Source organism: Aquarana catesbeiana, linkage group LG02 (assembly GCF_042186555.1).
Source record: "Aquarana catesbeiana isolate 2022-GZ linkage group LG02, ASM4218655v1, whole genome shotgun sequence".
NCBI classification, from domain to species: Eukaryota; Metazoa; Chordata; class Amphibia; order Anura; family Ranidae; genus Aquarana; species Aquarana catesbeiana.
The window spans coordinates 30,977,730-30,999,647 of NC_133325.1; the positions used below are offsets into that span (position 1 = coordinate 30,977,730).

At 45.0% G+C, this 21,918-nt stretch overlaps 1 protein-coding gene across 6 annotated transcripts in view; it reads left to right on the plus strand.

Annotated features, from left to right (window-relative positions):
- Positions 1-21,918, plus strand: part of LOC141126759 (transient receptor potential cation channel subfamily M member 2-like) — a 231,681-nt gene that overhangs the window by 20,610 nt on the left and 189,153 nt on the right. For all 6 annotated transcript variants that reach the window (XM_073612738.1, XM_073612736.1, XM_073612741.1 and 3 more), the window contains one exon: positions 17,206-17,435. In XM_073612738.1, coding sequence (XP_073468839.1) covers positions 17,244-17,435 — 192 coding nt within the window. In that variant the 5' untranslated portion in view covers positions 17,206-17,243. The remainder of the gene's footprint in view (positions 1-17,205; positions 17,436-21,918) is intronic.

Consider the following 21,918-nt stretch of genomic DNA (forward strand, 5'->3'; position numbering starts at 1 on the left):
TTGCTACTCGGATGCTCAATGACAGAGCACCCGGCCAGCAACTTCATAATCCTATGTAGGGATGGGCCGAACACCCCCCGTTCGGTTCGCATCCAGAACATGCGAACAGGCAAAAACGTTGTTCGAACACACGAACACCATTAGAGTCAATGGGACACGAACATGAAAAATCAAAAGTGCTAATTTTAAAGGCATATATGCAAGTTATTGTCATAAAAAGTGTTTGGGGACCTGGCTCCTGCCCCAGGGGATATGTATCAGTGCAAAAAAAAGTTTTAAATACGGACGTTTTTTCGGGAGCAGTGATTTTAACCACTTCCCTACCCGCCCATAGTCATATGACGTCCACAGATGGGATCTCCCATCCTGGGTGGACGTCATATGACGTCCTGGGATTCCCGGCCGTCTAGGGGGCGCGCGCGCGCCGCCGGGTGCGCGCGCGCCCGCCGCGTTCCTCGGGACCCGGTGCGTGTGCCCGGCGGCCGCGATGTCCGTTAACCGGGCCGGCATGTGGATCTGTGTGTGTAAACACACAGATCCACAGTCTGTCAGCTCTGAGGAGAGCGATCTGTGTTCCCAGAACGGAGGAACACTGATCGGTCTCCTCCCCTAGTGCGTCCCCTCCCCTTTCAGTTAGAATCATTCCCTAGGAAACATATTAACCCCTCCCCGCCCCCTAGTGGTTAACCCCTTCACTGCCTGTCACATTTACACAGTAATCAATGCAATTTTATAGCATTGATCGCTGTATAAATGTGATTGGTCCCAAAAATGTGTCAAAAGTGTCCGATGTGTCCGCCATAATGTCGCAGTCACCAAAAAAAAATTTGCGATCGCCGCTAAAAAAAAAAAAAAAATGTTTTTTTTTTAAAAATGCCATAAATCTATCCTGTATTTTGTAGACGCTATAACTTTTGCGCAAACCAATCAATATACGGTTATTGCGATTTTTTTTTTTTTTTTTACCAAAAATATGTAGAAGAATACGTATCGGCCAAAACTGAGGAAAAAATGTGTTTTTAAAAAAAAAAATTGGGATATTTATTATAGCAAAAAGTAAAAAATATTGTGTTTTTTTCAAAATTGTCGCTCTTCTTTTGTTTATAGCGCAAAAAATAAAAACCGCAGAGGCGATCAAATGCCACCAAAAAAAAGCTCTATTTGTGGTGAAAAAAAGGACGTCAATTTCTTTTGGGTACAACGCCGCACGACCGCGCAATTGACGTTTAAAGTGCGACAGCGCTGAAAACTAAAAATTGGCCTGGGAAGGAAGGGGGTGAAATTGCCCGGTATTGAACCGGTTAATAAAGCTTAAAGTGAAACAATAAAAGTGTAATATTCCTTTAAATTTTGTACCTGGGGGCGTCTATAGTATGCCTGTAAAGTGGTGCATGTTTCCCATGTTTAGAACAGTCCGAGTGCAAAATGACATTTCTAAAGGAAAAAAAAAAAATTCAAAAGTACTAGCGCTAGCGCTGGCTATAATGAATTGTCGGTGCGGCAATACACATAAAAGTTCATTGATAAAAACGGCATGGGATTTCCCCACAGGGGCACCCCAAACCACAATTAAAAAAAAAATGTGTGGGGGTCCCCCCAAATTCTATACCAGTCCCTTCAGGTCTGGTATGGATTTTAAGGGGAACCCCGTGCCAAAATTTTTTTAAAAAATGGCGTGGGGTCCCCCCAAAAATCCATACTAGACCCTTATCCAAGCATGCAACCTAGCAAGCCGCAGGAAAAGAGGGGGGCGAGAGAGCGCCCCCCCTGAACCATACCAGGCCACATGCCCTCAACATTGGGAGGGTGCTTTGGGGTAAGGGGTCCCCCAAAGCACCTTGTCCCCATGTTGATGGGGAGAAAGGCCTTATCCCCACAACCCTTGCCTGGTGGTTGTGGGGGTCTGCGGGCAGGGGGCTTATCGGAATCTGGAAGCCCCCTCTAACAAGGGGACCCTCAGATCCCGTCCCCCCATGTGAATTGGTAATGGGGTACAAATGTACCCCTACCATTTCACAAAAAGTGTCAAAAAGGTTAAAAAGACAAGAGACGGTTTTTGACAATTAGTTTATTAATTTCTTCTTCTTTCCCCACTTCTTCTTCCATCTTCTTTCTTCTGGTCTTCCTTCAGTGTTCTTCTTCTTCCTCCATCTTCTTCTTCCCCTGCTTCTTCCTCCACTTCTTCCTCCGGTCTTCTCATATGGCATCTTCCTCCGGATTCTTCTCCGCTTCGTCCTCCGCACAATCCACCTCAGTGGGAGTCTTCCGCTGTGTGAAGCTCCTGTTCAGGTGACAGTTCTTATATAACGGAGGGCAGGACCACCCGGTGACCCTGCCCCCCTCTGAGGCACGGGGACTTCCCTATGGCTTTCCCCATGTTGTCATAGGGAAGACCCCATGTGTCAGAGGGGGGCGGGGTCACTGGGTGGCCCCGCCCTCCGTTATATACAAACTGTCACCTGAACAGAAGCGTAAGAAGAGGTCAGTAGCACTTTGCAGTAGTATAGTGGCACGGCTTCCACTGGCTAGATACTCAAAGTCCACAGCTCCCAGCGAGATGTCAATCATATAAATTATAAGAGGAAAGACCCATAGCTGAAAATTTGTAGATCACTCCTATAATAATTTATTCCAAAGTAAAATACATTTCAGAGGTCAAAAAACAGCATATCTCAGATGACTTCAGGCATTCAAAGCTCCGCCCGCCTCCTCCCAGCGTGATCCCATCACCGCCTACCTCACGTGTTGCACCCAATGGTCTTTCTCAAAGGGATAGAAATTTTTATGGACTTTTTTTTTCATGGACTGATGTTTATGATTTTTTTATGATTTAGATTTTGCCACATAATATTCTGTGTGTTATTTACAGTCAGGTCCATAAATATTGGGACATCGACACAATTTTAATCTTTTTGGCTCTATACACCACCACAATGGATTTGAAATGAAACGAACAAGATGTGTTTTAACTGCAGACTTTCAGATTTAATTTGAGGGTATTTACATCCAAATCAGGCGAACGGTGTAGGAATTACAACAGTTTATATATGTGCCTCCCACTTTTTAAGGTACCAAAAGTAATGGGACAGATTAACAATCATCCATCAAACTTTTACTTTTTAATACTTGGTTGCAAATCCTTTGCAGTCAATTACAGCCTGAAGTCTGGAACGCATAGACATCACCAGACGCTGGGTTTCATCCCTGGTGATGCTCTGCCAGGCATCTACTGCAACTGTCTTTAGTTCCTGCTTGTTCTTGGGGCATTTTCCCTTCAGTTTTGTCTTCAGCAAGTGAAATGCATGCTCAATCGGATTCAGGTCAGGTGGTTGACTTGGCCATTGCATAACACTCCACTTCTTTCCCTTAAAAAATTCTTTGGTTGCTTTCGCAGTATGCTTTGGGTCATTGTCCATCTGCACTTTGAAGTGCCATCCAATGAGTTCTGAAGCATTTTGCTGAATATGAGCAGATAATATTGCCTGAAACACTTCAGAATTCATCCTGCTGCATTTGTCAGCAGTCACATCATCAATAAATACAAGAGAACCAGTTCCATTGGCAGCCATACATGGCCACGCCATGACACTACCACCACCATGCTTCACTGATGAGGTGGTATGCTTTGGATCATGAGCAGTTCCTTTCCTTATCCATACTCTTCTCCTCCCATCACTCTGGTGCAAGTTGATCTTGGTCTCATCTGTCCACAGGATGTTGTTCCAGAACTGTGAAGGCTTTTTTAGATGTTGTTTGGCAAACTCTAATCTGGCCTTCCTGTTTTTGAGGCTCACCAATGGTTTACATCCTTTGGTAAACCCTCTGTATTCACTCTGGTGAAGTTTGAATTCTCTTGATTGTTGACTTTGACACACATACACCTACCTCCTGGAGAGTGTTCTTGATCTGGCCAACTGTTGTGAAGTGTGTTTTCTTCACCAGGGAAAGAATTCTTCGGTCATCCACCACAGTTGTTTTCCGTGGTCTTCTCATGTCTTTTGGTGTTGCTGAGCTCACCGGTGCGTTCTTTCTTTTTAAGGATGTTCCAAACAGTTGATTTGGCCACACCTAATGTTTTTGCTATCTCTCTGATGGGTTTGTTTTGTTTTTTCAGCCTAATAATGGCTTGCTTCACTGATGGTGACAGCTCTTTGGATCTCATATTTAGAGTTGACAGCAACAGATTCCAAATGCAAATAGCACACTTGAAATGAACCCTGGACCTTTAATCTGCTCCTTGTAAATGGGATAATGAGGGAATAACACACACCTGGCCATGGAACAGCTGAGCAGCCAATTGTCCCATTACTTTTTTTTGGTCCCTTAAAAAGTGGGAGGCACATATACAAACTGTTGTAATTCCTACACCGTTCACCTGATTTGGATGTAAATACTCTCAAATGAAAGCTGAAAGTCTGCAGTTAAAGCACATCTTGTTGCTTAATTTCAAATCCATTGTGGTGGTGTATAGAGCCAAAAAGATTAGAATTGTGTTGATGTCCCAATATTTATGGACCTGACTGTATCTGATGGCCATGCGTTTATTGTTTTAAGCACTATAGACAGAGGCATTTTTATATATATCTATCTAAAAACATATATATATATATATATATATATATATATATATATATATATATATATATATATATATATATATATTCTTTACACATGAGAGGTGAGTGCTGCACTATTTATTTATTTTTTTAATATTTTATACTGTTACTGTGGATAAAATGTATACTTTATTCTATAAATGGTCCTGTTAAAAGTGATACTAAAACTCTGATTCCTGTAAAAGCATTACAAAGGTATTTACAAATTAAATAATGGCGTTCATTTTTAAAATGACCGCGGGACAGGTTTGCTTTTGTAGCAGTCTGCTCATGAATTGATGATGTCCACTTCAGCCCCAGAAGGTTTTTATCCCCTTTAATGACCAGATCATTTTTTGCGATACGGCACTGCGTTTTTTTAACTGACAATTGACACGGTCGTGCAACGCTGGACCCAAATACAATTTATGTTCTTTTATTCCCCACAAATAGAGCTTTCTTTTGTTGGTATTTGATCACCTCTGTGGTTTTTATTTTCTGTGCTATAAACAAAATAAAAGACTGACAATTTTGAAAAACAATTTTTTTTTTTTTTTTTTTACTTTCTGCTATAAAACGTATCCAATAAAAAAACATATAAAAAAATCTAATTTCTTCATCAATTTAGGCTAATATGTATTCTGCTACATATTTTTGGTAAAAAAAAATCCAATAAGCGTATATTGATTGGTATGCACAAAAGTTATAGCGTCTACAAACGATGGGATATTTTTATGGAATTTTTATTTATTTATTTTTTTACTAGTAATGGTGGCGATCAGCAACTTATAGCGGGACTGTGACATTGCGGCAAACAAATCAGACACCTAACTGAAAGTTTTGACACTCTTTTGGGGACCAGTGACACCAATACAGTGATCAGTGCTAACAAATATGCACTGTCACTGTACTAATGACACTGGCAGGGAAGGTGTTAACATCAGGGACGATCAAAGGGTTAAATGTTTTCCCTGGCAGTGCTTGCTAACTGTGGGGGGGGGGGGGGTTGCTCTGACTGGGTGAAGACAGAGATCTGTGTTACTTCTAAACAGAAACACCTCCCCTGTCAGAACGGCAATCTGCCTTGTTTACATAGTGTGACACAGACATAGTGTTTACATAGACATTGAGCCTGCCAGACCCCTTGATTGGCTCCCCCTATGTCCAATCAGCGCACTATCAGGTCTCCAGCACCCCCTAGACGCTATTGCACGAAATGACATACAGGTATGTGATTTCGCACAATAGAGCCACTTTGCCGCAGTAAATGTACGTTACGTGGTCGGCAAGTGGTTAAACTGACCCCTCATATTTAAGTTTCCAGGACTTTAGCCATAATATAGCCTTCTTATTCCTGATAACATTGTAGCTATTTGTTGCTGTTGGCATTGTATTATAATTTACTGGAAAGCAGCATGATATCTTTTCTTTTCCAGGTAAGCCCCAGAGGAATATTAGTAGGTGTGTGTGGAATGTTCTTCCGTTGTCTTGTAGCCTAGGAGTAACTGTTGACACGACATCCAAGCTGTGTTGACAAGGCAGCCGGATAATTTCTATACTCTGTAAGACGTGTTGCTGAGACATCATACAGATAAAGAATAAATAATGATGTACTACTGCTAACTCCAATTAGTCTGAAGTTTTATTTCGAGAAAGAGTACATCTCCTACGGGACGCATGTTCTGCCCCTGATGAATTTCACCCATAATTGGGATTAGTTGAGTAGAAGGAGAACTATAACCAAGCCCAATTAGAGGTGAAATACACCAGAGGAGAAGCCTGCATTTGGCAGGTGAAGTATTCATTCTCTGAATTAACGATGGACTGACTGGATTAAGCAGAATTTTGGCTCTGTTCTTCTCCATTCTTGCTATGTTTGAATCTGGGAGTGTCTTAGCAACGTCCTAGCGACAAGTCAGGATTGGATGATGCTGTTCTTTAAGCCAGACTTTGGGAGGTATGTATATGACCTACACCTATAACAAATAGGTATTGTTAAAGTGTTACTAAACCCAAGAGCCTGCATTCACTATATCTGGTCTCCCCAGGAGCCTGCATTCACTATATCTGGTCTCCCCAGGAGCCTGCATTCACTATATCTGGTCTCCCCAGGAGCCTGCATTCACTAAATCTGGTCTCCCCAGGACTCTGCATTCACTATATCTGGTCTCCCCACGAGCCTGCATTCACTATATCGGGTCTCCCAGGGCTCTGCATTCACTATATGTGGTCGCCCCAGGAGCCTGCATTCACTAAATCTGGCCTCCCCAAGACTTTGCATTCACTATATCTGGTCTCCCCAGGATCCTGCATTCACTATATCTGGTCTCCCCAGGACCCTGCATTCACTAAATCTGGCCTCCCCAGGACTCTGCATTCACTATATCTGGTCTCCCCAGGACCCTGCATTCACTATATCTGGTCTCCCCAGGACCCTGCATTCACTATATCTGGTCTCCCCAGGACCCTGCATTCACTATAGCTGGTCTCCCCAGGACCCTGCATTCACTAAATTTGGCCTCCCCAGGAGCCTGCATTCACTATATAGGGTCTCCCGGGGCTCTGCATTCACTATATGTGGTCACCCCAGGAGCCTGCATTCACTATATATGGTCTCCCCAGGACTCTGCATTCACTATATCTGGTCTCCCCAGGACCCTGCATTCACTATATCTGGTCTCCCCAGGACCCTGCATTCACTATATCTGGTCTCCCCAGGACCCTGCATTCACTATAGCTGGTCTCCCCAGGACCCTGCATTCACTAAATTTGGCCTCCCCAGGAGCCTGCATTCACTATATAGGGTCTCCCGGGGCTCTGCATTCACTATATGTGGTCACCCCAGGAGCCTGCATTCACTATATATGGTCTCCCCAGGACTCTGCATTCACTATATCTGGTCTCCCAGGGCTCTACATTCACTATATGTGGTCACCTCAGGAGCCTGCATTCACTATATTTGGTCTCCCCAGGACTCTGCATTCACTATATTGGGTCTCCCAGGGCTCTACATTCACTATATCTGGTCTCCCCAGGAGCCTGCATCCACTATATCTGGTCTCCCCAGGAGCCTGCATTCACGATATCTGGTCTCCCCAGAAGCCTGCATTCACTATATCTGGTCTCCCCAGGAGCCTGCATCCACTATATCTGGTCTCCCCAGGAGCCTGCATTCACGATATCTGGTCTCCCCAGGAGCCTGCATTCACTATATCTGGTCTCCCCAGGAGCCTGCATCCACTATATCTGGTCTCCCCAGGAGCCTGCATTCACTATATCTGGTCTCCCCAGGAGCCTGCATTCACTATATCTGGTCTCCCCATGAGCCTGCATTCACTATATCTGGTCTCCCCAGGAGCCTGCATTCACTATATCTGGTCTCCCCAGGAGCCTGCATTCACTATATCTGGTCTCCCCAGGAGCCTGCATTCACTATATCTGGTCTCCTCAGAACTCTGCATTCACTATGTCTGGCCTCCCCAGAACTCTGTATTCACTATATCTGGTCTACCACAGTACACAGGACATGGGAATGCAATTATTTTAGTAAATATAAACTGCTAAATACCTTTTCTCATCAGCAGTGTCTGGCTGAGCACTGGTTAAAGCTTCTAGGAGGAGTTTTCATTCTCCCCTGATTGTCCTATGAGGCTGCAGGACCCCTGGCCCTCTGTCTGCATAGTGCTGATTGGCCCTGTGCTGATCACATGAACCCTCCCAAGAAAAAAAAACTCCCTTGGAATACACAACAAACTGAGCGCCCCACAAGGCTCTGTACCATCAGGGGATGGATTGGGGACAGTGGAAGAAGGGGAGTATCAGAGAAGACAGAATCAAACAGCTTTTTTACACAATGCAGAGGATTAACTCCTTAGGTTCCACAGTGAGTATAACAAGCATGCTTTACTGCATATACAGACTTATTTTACTGTTGTAGGTTTAGTAACATTTTAAACTTTAGTCAAAATTGCACTTTTTTTTTTATTAGGGGCTTTTCACAGAGTCTGTCCTCAGTTCCCCTTCACATCACAGCCCCCCTTTACATCACAGTACCCCTTTACAGAGCAGTCCCCTTTACATTACAGTGCCCCCCCCCCCCTACAGAGTACCCCCCTTTTATTACAGTGTCCTCTTAAAGAGCAGTTTCCTTTACATCACAATGCCCCTTTACAATGAAGTCCCCTTTATATTACAGTACCCCCCCTACAGAGTAGTTCCCTTTTATTACAGTGCCCTCTTGAGCAGTTTCCTTTATATCACAGTGCCCCTTATCAATAATGTAAAGGGGACTGCTCTGTAAAGGGGGCACTGTAATGTAAAGGGGGGGGGGTGTTGTAAAGGGGGCACTGTAATGTAAAGGGGACTACTTTGTAAGGGGGCACAGTAATGTAATGTAAGGGGGACTACTCTGTAAAGGGGGCACTGTAATGTAAAGGGGACTACTTTGTAAGGGGGCACAGTAATGTAATGTAAGGGGGACTACTCTGTAAAGGGGGCACTGTAATGTAAAGGGAACAACTCTGTAAGGAGGGCATTTTAATGTAAAGGGGACTACTCTGTAAAGGGGGTAACTGTAATGTAAGGGGAACAACTCTGTTAGGGGGGCATTGTAATGTAAAGGGGACTGCTCTGTAAGGGGGCATTGTAATGTAAAGGTGACAACTCTGTAAGGGGGGCACTTTAATGTAAAGGGGACTACTCTGTAGATGGGGCACTGTAATGTAAAGGGGACCGCTCTGTAAAGGGGGTACTGTAATGTAAAGAGGACTACTCTGTAAAGGGGGCACTGTAATGTAAAGGGGACTGCTCTGTAAAGGGGGCACTGTAATGTAAAGGGGATTACTTTGTAAAGGGGCACTGTAATGTAAAGGTGACTGCTCTGTAAGGGGGGCATTGTAATATAAAGGGGACTACTCTGTAAAGGGAGCACTGTAATGTAAAGGGGACTACTCTGTAAAGGGGGCACTGTAATGTAAAGGGGACTGCTCTGTAAAGGGGGCACTGTAATGTAAAGGGGACTGCTCTGTAAAGGGGGCACTGTAATGTAAAGGGGACTGCTCTGTAAAGGGGGCACTGTAATGTAAAGGGGACTGCTCTGTAAAGGGGGCACTGTAATGTAAAGGGGACTACTCTGTAAGGGGGCACTGTAATGTAAAGGGGACTACTCTGTAAGGGGGCACTGTAATGTAAAGGGGACTGCTCTGTAAAGGGGCACTGTAATGTAAAGGGGGCTGCTCTGTAAAGGGGGCACTGTAATGTAAAGGGGACTGCTCTGTAAAGGGACACTGTAATGTAAAACAGTGTAATGTAAAGGGGACTGCTCTGTAAAGGGGGCACTGTAATGTAAAGGGGATTACTTTGTAAAGGGGCACTGTAATGTAAAGGTGACTGCTCTTTGTAATAGGGGCACTGTAATGTAAAGGGGACTACTTTGTAAAGGGCAAGCAAGGGCGGCTGAGACTGAGCTCCCCGATCCTCAGCCGAACTGTAAATTGGCACACTGATCATACCTAAAGTGAAAGCAGTGTGTGCTGTGCTCTTTGTCTCCCCCTACAGTGCAGTACCTGACAGGAAGAATGGTACAGTACTGTCGTTTTTTAAAAGGCTATCTATGTACTGTAGTCTGTATGTGTGTGTGCATGTATGTGTGTTTATATGTGTGTGTGTGTGTGTATGTATGTATGTGTGTGCATGTGTGTCTGCATGTGTGTATATGTGTGTGTGTGTGTGTAGGGCCGGGACAAGAGGTGCGCAGGAGGGGCGTCTGCCCTTGGTGCAATGGTTTATTGCAGGAATGGGGGGGTACCCTGACCCTAACCTTAAGGGAAGGGGGGTCGCAGTTTGGCATCCTTGCCCTGGGCGCTGGATGACCTTGTCCCGGCACTGTGTGCGTGTCTGTGTATGTATGTGTGTGTATGCATGTGTGCATGTGTTTGTGTGTGTGTATGTATGTTATTGCATGTGTGTGTGTTTGTGTGTGTGCATGTGTTTGTGTGTGTGTTTGTGTATGTGTGTGTGTGTTTTTATATGTGTGTGCATGTATGTGTGTGTGTTTATATATGTGTATGTGTGTGTATGCATGTGTGCATGTGTTTGTGTGTGTGCATGTATGTTTGCATGTGTGTGCATGTATGTTTGTGTGTGTGCATGTGTTTGTGTGTGTGTTTGTATATGTGTGTGTGTTTTTATATGTGTGTGCATGTATGTGTGTGTGTGTGTGTGTGTGTTTATATGTGTGTGCATGTGTTTATATATGTGTATGTATATGTATGTGCGTACATGTGTGTTTACATACGTTTGTATGTATGCACATTACTTTTAATCCTGGCCCCCTATATATGTACAATCAGAACTAATCTTTGTTTTACTGTTTGCTTAAAGTACCAGCAAAAAAATGCAGTTCCTCTGAAACGTGATCCATGATCAGATCACTTTTCAGAGGCATTTGACAGGCGGTAAAGAGGCAATATGTTGCCTCCTCACTGCCTGTTTTAACCCCCTTAATGCATCATCACTATGCTGCAACTGCATGCAATGCACACAGTTGCAGGGTGGTTGCAGTGCAGCCCCATTCACCTAGGGGTATACTTCAAGGGCGCCCTGACTGGAAAAAGATTGAGAAACACCGACATAGAGGAACCAATCTCTCCATTTTCCTCCTGCAGCCGCTGAATGCCTGCGGGAGGGAGAGGAGGAGAAGCGGGGGAAAATTGAGAGATTGGTTCCTTTATATGCAGCCGCCCCCTGCCACTCCTCCTATCCAGCTTCTTTCTGCTGCCCCCCTGTGTGCTCTCCAGCCCCCCAGTGCTTTTTCCTGCCCCCACCCCTCCCCCCCGTCCCCACAGCTGTGCAGGGTTCCTCCCTCTCCCGCCGACTACTGTGGGGGGATCTGTCAGGTTGAAGCCTTTTCTGAAGGGTGTGATCATCATCTTGCCATTGCCATGATGAGTGTGGGCATATGATCCCCAATCGCAACCTCTTCCTGGATAACCGATATCGATATTGCGCATGCAAGATGCTGCGGCGGCCGTAGCGCCCATTGTTTATCAAGTTGCCATAACAATGGGCAATGACAGAGGAAGGTCCTGCCCCGTTGTTATGGCAACATAGATAGATAAATAGATCTGCCTTAAATTGCGTAATTTCCAGTCGGGAAAACGCAATTTTTGCACACAGTCCTGCCCACTGACTCCTGGGAAATGATGACTCACATTTCCCAGGAAGCACAGGTGAGGGAGGAAGTGATGCGGAGCGCCGCGGAGCCAGAAGTGGCAGATTAGGAGCCACCACCTAGCAACAGGGCAGTTCTGGTAAGTAAAAAAAAAAATGTTCTCTCCAAATGTTTTTAATTATTAATCAAGGACTTGGAAAATGTGAAAAAAAAATCAGGGTGGATTCAGAGTTTAAGAGATTGTCTGTTTGTGGGTGCAGTCCTTTTAATTTCCTCTGCAAAATGGTCAGACCTCAAAACCATATTCTGTTAGTCTCTCAAATTAACATACATGTGTTTTTGCTTTCCTAGCTCTTTTCCAAGTCCTGTTTTGTTGACCAACAAAATTTGAAGCAAATTTTTATGTTTTATGTGTTTTGTTTTGTATTTGTTTTGCAGATGCATGCAAGGGTTGCCACCTTTCCGGGATTCACACGGACAGTTCGGGTTTGGAATCATGTGTCCGGGTTTCAGGCTGCCTGAAACCCGGATACATTATTCAGACTGGACTATGTCTTCCCAGCAGGGTTTCTGGCTGCAGTTGTCTAAGCTGAGAGTGTCTGTTACACTTTCTTTCACACTGCCCAAAGCCAACACTAACAATCCCTCCCTAAACACACAGACGGCAGAGGAGAAAGGGCTTAATCTGCACCTCTTCCTCCTGGTCCTACCCCACTCCAATCCCCAGTGCTGTGCCTCAGAAAAGGAACGTGGGGGCTAGAAATTTGAAGTCCAGCAGCCTCAGATACATCTGGATGAGAGGTGCCAAGGGGTGAATGAGCTCACAATCCACCCCTGTCTGTGACTGAAGTCTCCCCCCATCTCTCTCCTGACTCTGAGTGAGTACACTAAGGTAAATCAGAGTTCTCAGAGCACCCCTAACTTCAGAGGCCGCAGTGTTCCCCCTTACATCCCAGTCCTCTCCATACATCAGAGTTCTCGGTGTTCTCCCTTAAATCAGGGTTCCCAGAGCATCCCTTATGTTAGAGTTCCCAATGTTCTCCCATACATCAGAGTCTGCAGAATCTCCCCTTACAGTAAAAGGGAACTCTGCGAGTTCATATGTAAAAGGGGAACTCTGTGGACTCTGATGTAAAGGGAGACTCTTGTTATTAACTTCATATGATTAGAAATGTTATTTAATATAAAAATATATGTATAGTTTAAACTATAACATTTTTTTTTTGCTGTTTGCGGCTAAAGTGTTCGGGTTTGACTTGAAGAAAAAGTGGCAACCCTTATGCATGCTCAATCCAAGTAATGCAGTTTACACTCCCTCCTAAACAATTTTCCTGAATTTTCCAGCTGCAGCTTTATTAGGCTGATTGGCATGGCAAAACAAAAAAAGGTGTGATTTGTCTAAAATAAAGCTACTTTAGAGCAGTGGTTCTCAACCTCAGTCCTCAAGTACCCCCAGCAGGACATGTTTTGGGAATTTATCTTAGATGAAATAGCTGGGCCAAAATACCAAGCCATTGACTCTGATTTAAAGCACCTGCGCAAGATAAAGGAAAACCTGAAAACATGGTCTGTTGGGGGTACTTGAGGACAGCGTTGAGAACCACTGCTTTAGAGCACTGAGCTAAATAAAATCTAGCTCAAGAAAATCCTATAATTCTAATTGTGGGCATTTGAGAGAAACCAAGTGTTAGAACCCCTGCTTGTCTTTTTAGGTTGGGCTTTGTGTCCCTTTTCTGAAAATTAGCTTCACTTCCTGTCTCATAGTCATACAGGAAGTGAGGGTAAAACCCTACCAATGTCTTTCCTTGGGGACACACAGGTCAATCTAACTCGTGCCCCCATTAGGCAAATTGCACTCTAGCACTTGGCTGTGGACACCTCAAATTATAAGGCATTTTGGACTTTAGGGTTTATTTACTAAAGGCAAATCCATGCTGCACTGCAAGTGCGCTGAAAGTGCACTTGGAAGTGCAGTCACTATAAATCTGAGGGGAAGATCTGAAATGAGCGGAAGCTCTGCTGATTTTATCATCCAATCATGTAGAAGCAAAAATGCTGTTTTTTATTTTCCTTGCATGTCCCCCTTGTATCTCCAGCGACTGCACTTGCAGTGCACTTGTAGTGAAAACTGGATTTGCCTTTAGTAAATAAACCCCAAATGTTTTTAATTATTAATCAAGGACTTGGAAAATGTGAAAAAAAATCAGGGTGGATTCAGGGTTTAAGAGATTGTCTGTTTGTGGGTGCAGTCCTGTTAATTTCCTCTGCAAAATGGTCAGACCTCAAAAACATATTCTGTTAGTCTCTCAAATTAACATACATGTGTTTTTGCTTTCCTAGCTCTTTTCCAAGTCCTGTTTTGTTGACCAACAAAATTTGAAGCAAATTTTTATGTTTTATGTGTTTTGTTTTGTATTTGTTTTGCAGATGCATGCAAGGGTTGCCACCTTTCCGGGATTCACACGGACAGTTCGGGTTTGGAATCATGTGTCCGGGTTTCAGGCTGCCTGAAACTCGGATACATTATTCAGACTGGACTATGTCTTCCCAGCAGGGTTTCTGGCTGCAGTTGTCTAAGCTGAGAGTGTCTGTTACACTTTCTTTCACACTGCCCAAAGCCAACACTAACAATCCCTCCCTAAACACACAGACGGCAGAGGAGAAAGGGCTTAATCTGCACCTCTTCCTCCTGGTCCTACCCCACTCCAATCCCCAGTGCTGTGCCTCAGAAAAGGAACGTGGGGGCTAGAAATTTGAAGTCCAGCAGCCTCAGATACATCTGGATGAGAGGTGCCAAGGGGTGAATGAGCTCACAATCCACCCCTATCTGTGACTGAAGTCTCCCCCCTTCTCTCTCCTGACTCTGAGTGAGTACACTAAGGTAAATCAGAGTTCTCAGAACACCCCTAACTTCAGAGGCCGCAGTGTTCCCCCTTACATCCAATCCTCTCCATACATCAGAGTTCTCGGTGTTCTCTCTTAAATCAGGGTTCCCAGAGCATCCCTTATGTTAGAGTCCCCAATGTTCTCCCATACATCAGAGTCTGCAGAATCTCCCCTTACAGTAAAAGGGAACTCTGCGAGTTCATATGTAAAAAGGGGAACTCTATGGATTCTGATGTAAAGGGAGACCCCAAAGTCCAAGATACATAATAATTTGGGGTGTCCACAGCCAAGTGCTAGAGTGCAATTTGCCAAATGGTGACACTAGTTAGATTGACCTGTGTGTCCCCAAGGAAAGGCATTGGTACAGTTTTACCCTCACTTCCTGTATGGCTACGTGACAGGAAGTGAAGCTAATTTTCAGAAAAGGAACACAAAGCCCAACCTAAAAAGACAAGTTCTTAACTTTGCAAAGACACATTCCTAAGTTCAACTGTGATGCATGTCAATGGCCCATTTGGACCTTGTTTAATAGAAAACACCAGCTGCCTTTCACATTTGTTAGTCCAGTGCTGGAAATCTGCATCTGCTTTCCTATTACATAGTTGCCAACATTGAAAAAAAAATATGTGGGACACTTTTTTTGGCTGTAGGTGGAGCCGTACAATAATTAGAGGGCGGAGCATTCGTTTGTAGTCGTGGCTTAGCAAAAAAATACAAGTGTGGCACGCTTTGCGCGTCGTGGCGAAAAGTGGGCATGGATTACGTGGAAAAGTGGGTGTGGCTTAAATGGGCGTGGCTCAAGAGGGTGTGGTTAGAGTCTGAGATGAATGAGGGATGGAGAGGGAAAGGGGGAGAAGGAAAGGGGGAAAGGGGGAGAGGGAAAGGGGGAGAGGGAAAGGGGGAGAGGGGAATGACGGGACAGCAGCCCCAGATCCTACACAATAGAAATATGTGTATTCTAGAAAGTTTAACAATCAGCAGATAAAGATACTCCAAACACCTGGTGTTAACGCTTCAATCATCCTGGCACCATGGTTGTTATGGTGTCAGGATGATTGAAGCGCATTATTTCTATTATTACATTGTAATATAACATTCAACTCACCATAATGCCGAATCAGTGGGATCCCTGAGCGTGTCACCTACCACGTCGCCTGCCACCAGCAGAGTCTGTCCTTGCATCAGGTGCCCCCGGCAGAGTCTGTCCTTGCATCAGGTGCCCCCGGCAGAGTCTGTCCTTGCATCAGGTGCCCCGGGCAGAGTCTGTCCTTGCATCAGGTGCCCCCGGCAGAGTCTGTATAGACCCCCTCAGTGCAGACCCTCTCCATCAGTGCAGACCCCCTCAGTGCAGACCCCCTCAGTGCAGATCCCCTCTATCAGTGCAGATCCCCTCCATCAGTGCAGACCCCCCTCTATTAGTGCAGACCCCCCTCTATTAGTGCAGACCCCCTCTATTAGTGCAGACCCCCCTCTATTAGTGCAGCCCCCTCAGTGCAGCCCCCCCCTCTATTTGTGCAGACCCCCCCTCTATTAGTGCAGACCCCCCTCTATTAGTGCAGACCCCCCTCTATTAGTGCAGACCCCCTCTATTAGTGCAGACCCCCCTCTATTAGTGCAGCCCCCTCAGTGCAGCCCCCCCCCTCTATTTGTGCAGACCCCCCCTCTATTAGTGCAGACCCCCCCTCTATTAGTGCAGACCCCCCTTAATTAGTGCAGACCCTCCCCTCAGTGCAGCCCCCCCTCTATTAGTGCAGACCCCCCCAGTGCAGCCCCCCCTCTATTAGTGCAGACCCCCCTCAGTGCAGCCCCCCCCACTCAGTGCAGGAGCGGCCGGTGTGTTCTGCCAAGAAAGTTCCCCTCGGCATGTAAGGACCCCCTGTACTGCGCAGGCGCAGCGCTTGCGCAGTACGGGGCTGGGGAACTTTTCAGCAAGACACGGCGATGGCGGCGCCGTGTCTTCTGCTTCAGTGGAGAGGGGAGGGGCTGTGCAGCTAAAAAAGCCCATTGGCTGCACGGATCGGGCCCCCTTCCTCTCTCCACTTACTCAACACTAGGGGGAAAATCGAGCGGCGGCACCGGCCGCCATTTTGCTGGAGCCAGCTGCTCCAAAAATAAAAAAAACAACATTCCCGATTTTCCTTATGGAAAATCCCGATTCTGGTCAGCCTCCAATCGGGACGAGGGTCCCAAAATCGGGATTGTCCCGGGAAAATCGGGACTGTTGGCAACTATGCTATTATTCGCCAATTAGGTAATGGGCCTGCAGCTAGATGCATGACCGCTGTGTGTGTTTATGTATGTTCCTGTGGAGCATATCTGTTTCCCGGAAGCGATGGCCAGCACACAGGAATGACATCACGCCCCTACAGGAAGTTGCTTGTACAGCTGCTAATTTCTTTCCACCACCATGCCCCGCTCACTGTTCTCTGAGGAAGAGATGATCCTTATTTGCAAATTTAGATAATTTTTTATTTATTTTTAAATGTGAATGACCCTCCCTGTTGCTGTTTTGCCCATCTAGTGCCTCTAACTTTTTCATCGTTTTCCTTACAGGATAATATGCCTGGGTGAGATTCATAGAAACACATATAATGGAAAATACAAAAAGGAAAGCCAAAGGTCTGGTTGAAGTGGACAGCATAGAGCTTCAGGATGCCAACTTTCAACAAGCCAACTTTCAACAAGCCAACTTTTCTTCCTCTTACCAACCCATCACTGCTAAAGCCAAGAAGAAGAAGAAGAAACAGAAGAAGACTGACCCACTTCTCCCGGATGGAGCCAAGGTTTGAAACATCATAATCAAAATACTAAGAAACATTAAAAGAAACACTAACCTAAAAAAAAAAAAATATATATATATATATATATATATATATATATATATATATATATATATATATATATATATATATATATATATATATATATTACTTGAATACTTTTTTAAGGCACTGTGTGTATATATATATATATATATATATATATATATATATATATATATATATATATATATATATATATATATATATATATATATATATATATATATATATATATGTATATATATATATATATATATATATTCCGTATTTATCGGCGTATAACATGCATCGGCGTATAACACGCACCCCAATTTAGGAGGGAATTTTAAGGAAAAAAAACTTTTAGGAGGGAAGTTGAAGGGAAAAAAACTTCATTGCAGCCTTGTCAGTGCAGCCTTCCCCAGTGCAGCCTTGCCCCAGTGCAGCCTGGGATCCCCTGTTCCTGCTTCCAGGGCTTCAAAATCGCGGTCCGCGATTTGAAAATGGCGCCGCCGGCGCCGAAGTACACAGAGCCGGTCCTCGGCTCTTTCCGGCGGCTCTCGTTTACTTTCGGCTCCACTCGTAGTCCCGAGCGGAGCTATCCGAGTAGGTTCGGATAGCTCCGCTCGGGACTACGAGTGGAGCCGAAAGTAAACGAGAGCCGCCGGAAAGAGCCGAGGACTGGCTCTGTGTACTTCGGCTCCGGCGGCGCCATTTTCAAATCGCGGTCCGCGATTTTGAAAATGTGACAGCTCGGGATCGGCGGGGATCGGCGTATAACACGCACCTGCGACTTTCCCCTGATTTTAAGGGGAAAAAAGTGCGTGTTATACGCCGATAAATACGGTGTGTATATAATATATATATATATATATATATATATATATATATATATATATATATATATATATATATATATATATATATATATATATATATATATATATATATATATATACACAGTGCCTTGAAAAAGTATTCATACCCCAATTTTCCCCATTTTGCCATGTTACAACCAAAAACGTAAATGTATTTTATTGGGATTTTATGTGATAGACCAACACAAAGTGGCATATAATTGTGAAGTGGAAGGAAAATGATAAATGGTTTTCAATTTTTTTACAAATAAATATCTTAAAAGTGTGGCATATGCCTTATGGCAACGTTGTGACATTTTGTGGCACATTTTGCATCGGAGAAGACCCCTAAGTGCTCACACATGAAATTCCCTCATATGTTTAGCGCCACAGCACCTAAAAAAGAAAAACGGGGTCCTGTTAGCTATCAGGGATACAAACTCTTGGACGAGCACAGCAGATTTATTGTTCTTATTGCTGAAGTGAACAATGTGTTATACACCATAGTTACTTTATACACCCCCAATAAGCACCGCATATGTGTCCAATAGGATTGCCTGTCCTTTCAGCTAATCGGGTGATGGGTCTCAGGACCCGCTTCCTGATTGGCCAGGAGAAGGATCAGTGTGAATATTCCTTTGCTATTGTCACTCAACTCGGTGGGCCTAGGGTGCAGTGCTCTGCTCCCCGAGCCCACCCTTTTTTGAAGACTATTAGAGCCTCTGGCTCTAATCACGTGCTTCAAAAAAATAAAAAATAAACCCATTGGAATCCATGTGTCCTGTGCCCCGCATGTAGATTTGGGGGCCAGGCGCATTGATGGGGGGGCGGCGCCCGTGCACCCCTAATGGACGGGCCGTCACTGTCGGCTACTACTGTTTAGTGTGCCCACAATGCATATATGAGGGGCTTAATGATACAAATGGCTTCCAGAGAGAGGAGAAAGAGGCAGCAGCATCTTAATTCCCTATTTGAAAAAATTGCTGAATTGGAGGCCTAGCATAAAGTATTAAACCAGTCCACGCTTCCCCCTTGCCTTATCGCATGTAGAAAGGAATTACGGCAGCTGCTTATTGCAGATGTAGCACCCTCTACATAAAGGTAAGTGCTAGAGTAGTGTTTTTCTAGTGCAGGAAAATTTAGCCAGGCCTGTGCTTTAGCCTGGGCCTGTTTGTTGTGATTTGGGACTGGGAGTGATCAGTGTAGTGGGGGGTGTGGTCACCTACACTCTGACTCAGAGATGCCTCCCCTGCTTTCAGAAGGATAATTCTGGAAGAGAGGTTGGACTTGAGATCTGAGTGGCAGGCAGTTCATATGAGGAGCCCTGACCAATTATTAACTTGCATTGGCAGGGGGCAGGCCTCCCATATAAGCTGGGGTCACATGCTTCCAGGGAGGTGTGTGGAGTTCCAGAAACTACAGCATGGAGTAGCAGGTGCTGTTCTGGGCATGCCCATGCGGGGATGAGCCATGCGTGGAGGAGGGATGGAGGAACCGCTGGGAAGGAACTAAAGATAAGGATCTTCATCTCTAAGGAGGCATCAAGCTGCTGTGACCGGGGAACACAGGACTTGGATGTAAAGAGGATCAAGCCAAGGAAGTAGCAGTCAAGCGGAGGAGAGTAGAGCAGAATTCTGTGACTGGGGACACAGAACTGTTCTGGAGGAGAAGGTCAGTGTAAGAGAGAAACTGGTCAGAGCAGTGTAGAATGCTGTGGCTGGGGAACACAGCATTAATCATCCTGGACTGATTAAAAGCAATAGTCCATTCACGGCCATATGTCAGGTCATCATGTGGGGATACAGAGTCATCTCCAACCTGGTTAGCATAATGGCGGTGCCTTCCAAAGACTGTGTGGGTGTTTAACTCTCTGGGACATTGGGAAGAAGCGGGTACAGTTTATGGCCTTTTGAGTCTCAGGGATGATCCTATCAAAGTCTACAACTGAAGAGTTATTCAGAGTGATTCTTTGTTGTTCAATTGGAAGGGAAGAAGTAGGACATTAGTATGTTTTTGCAGTAAGGATTTGCACAAAAGAAGAAGTAAAAGTCTGTAGAAGAGTTATCAAACCAAAAGAAACTGGGAAGAAAAGAGTGTATCTAGTATTCTTACAAGGCCACGGCTATTTACTACATGCAATACATCAAATGATAAAGGCATCTCATGTCATCCTTTCCCCATCCAAGTTTAATCCTGAAATACAGTACCTGACCGCAAGATTGTGTTTCCAGCACGATACCATTGCGCTGGTTCTCGGAGACAGGGTACTGTGCATGTCGTGCTGGCTCACTCATCGGGAAAGGAAAACTTTGTTTTCCTTTCCCGATGAGTGACAGGCAGTGCTGACAGCTGTCTGGTATGAATCCTGAGGGGGAACGCCGCGCCAAATTTTAAATGAAAAAAACGGCGTGGGTTCCCCCCCAGGGGCATACCAGGCCCTTAGGTCTGGTATGGATTGTAAGGGGAACCCCCTACGCCGAAAAATCGGCATGGGGGTTCCCCCAAAATCCATACCAGACCCTTATCCGAGCATGCAGCCCGGCCGGGAAGGTACCGACTTCGATTATCCACCGGGTTCCACTCAATCTACAAGGATCCTCATGGTGTAGCAAGGAAACAAGGAAAAAACCTCCACATAGTGTAAATCCGTTGCAAAGATGGAAAATTTATTGGTATAAAAAAGTGAAAAAAGTTATATCCAACAAATAATAAAATTATGGGCGGTAATAATTGGGTTCAATTGAACTGGACAGCGCAGTAAGAGCTGGCTATGGTAGCAAAACGGACCGACGTGTTTCGTCCTCTAGGACTTCTGCTGGGGTCCTAGAGGATGAAATGCGTCGGATCCGTTTTTGCTACCATAGCCACCTTTTACTGCGCTGTCTAGTTCAATTGAACCCAATTTTTACCACCCATAATTTTATTATTTGTTGGATATAACTTTTTTATACCAATAAATTTTCCATCTTTGCAACGGATACACTATGAGGAGGTTTTTTCCTTGTTTCCTTGCTACACCATGAGGATCATTGTAGATTGAGTGGAACCTGGTGGATAATCAAAGTTGGTACCTGGATAGGAAACAGTGTCAAGCAGGACGTCCGGGCCGAATTCATCTCCTCCAGCGATGCATTAGCCTTTTAGGCTTTTCTCCCCCACCAAGTCTACTTGCCTGATTGGAACCAGATTTATCTCACCGTTTGACGGTACAAGCCTTTCTGACTCACCGCCGACGGACTGTGAGTCCACCATCTCTGGTAAGGGCATTTTATTGCTGTTTGCTTGAAGTTATGTTTGGAGAAGATAATATTCTGCATGCTGAGATGTCCATAAGACCCCTTTCACACTGGGGCGGTTTGCAGGCGGTATTGCGCTAAAAATACCGCCTGCAAACCGCCCCTAAACAGCCTCCGCTGTTTGTTCAGTGTGAAAGCCCGAGGGCTTTCACACTGAAGCGGTGCGCTGGCAGGACGGTGAAAAAAGTCCTGCAAACCGCTTCTTTGGAATTGAAATCAATGGGACAGCGCGGCTATACCGCGGCAATACCGCGGCTATAGCCGCACTGTACGAGTGATTTTAACCCTTTTTCGGCCGCCGGCGGGGGTTAA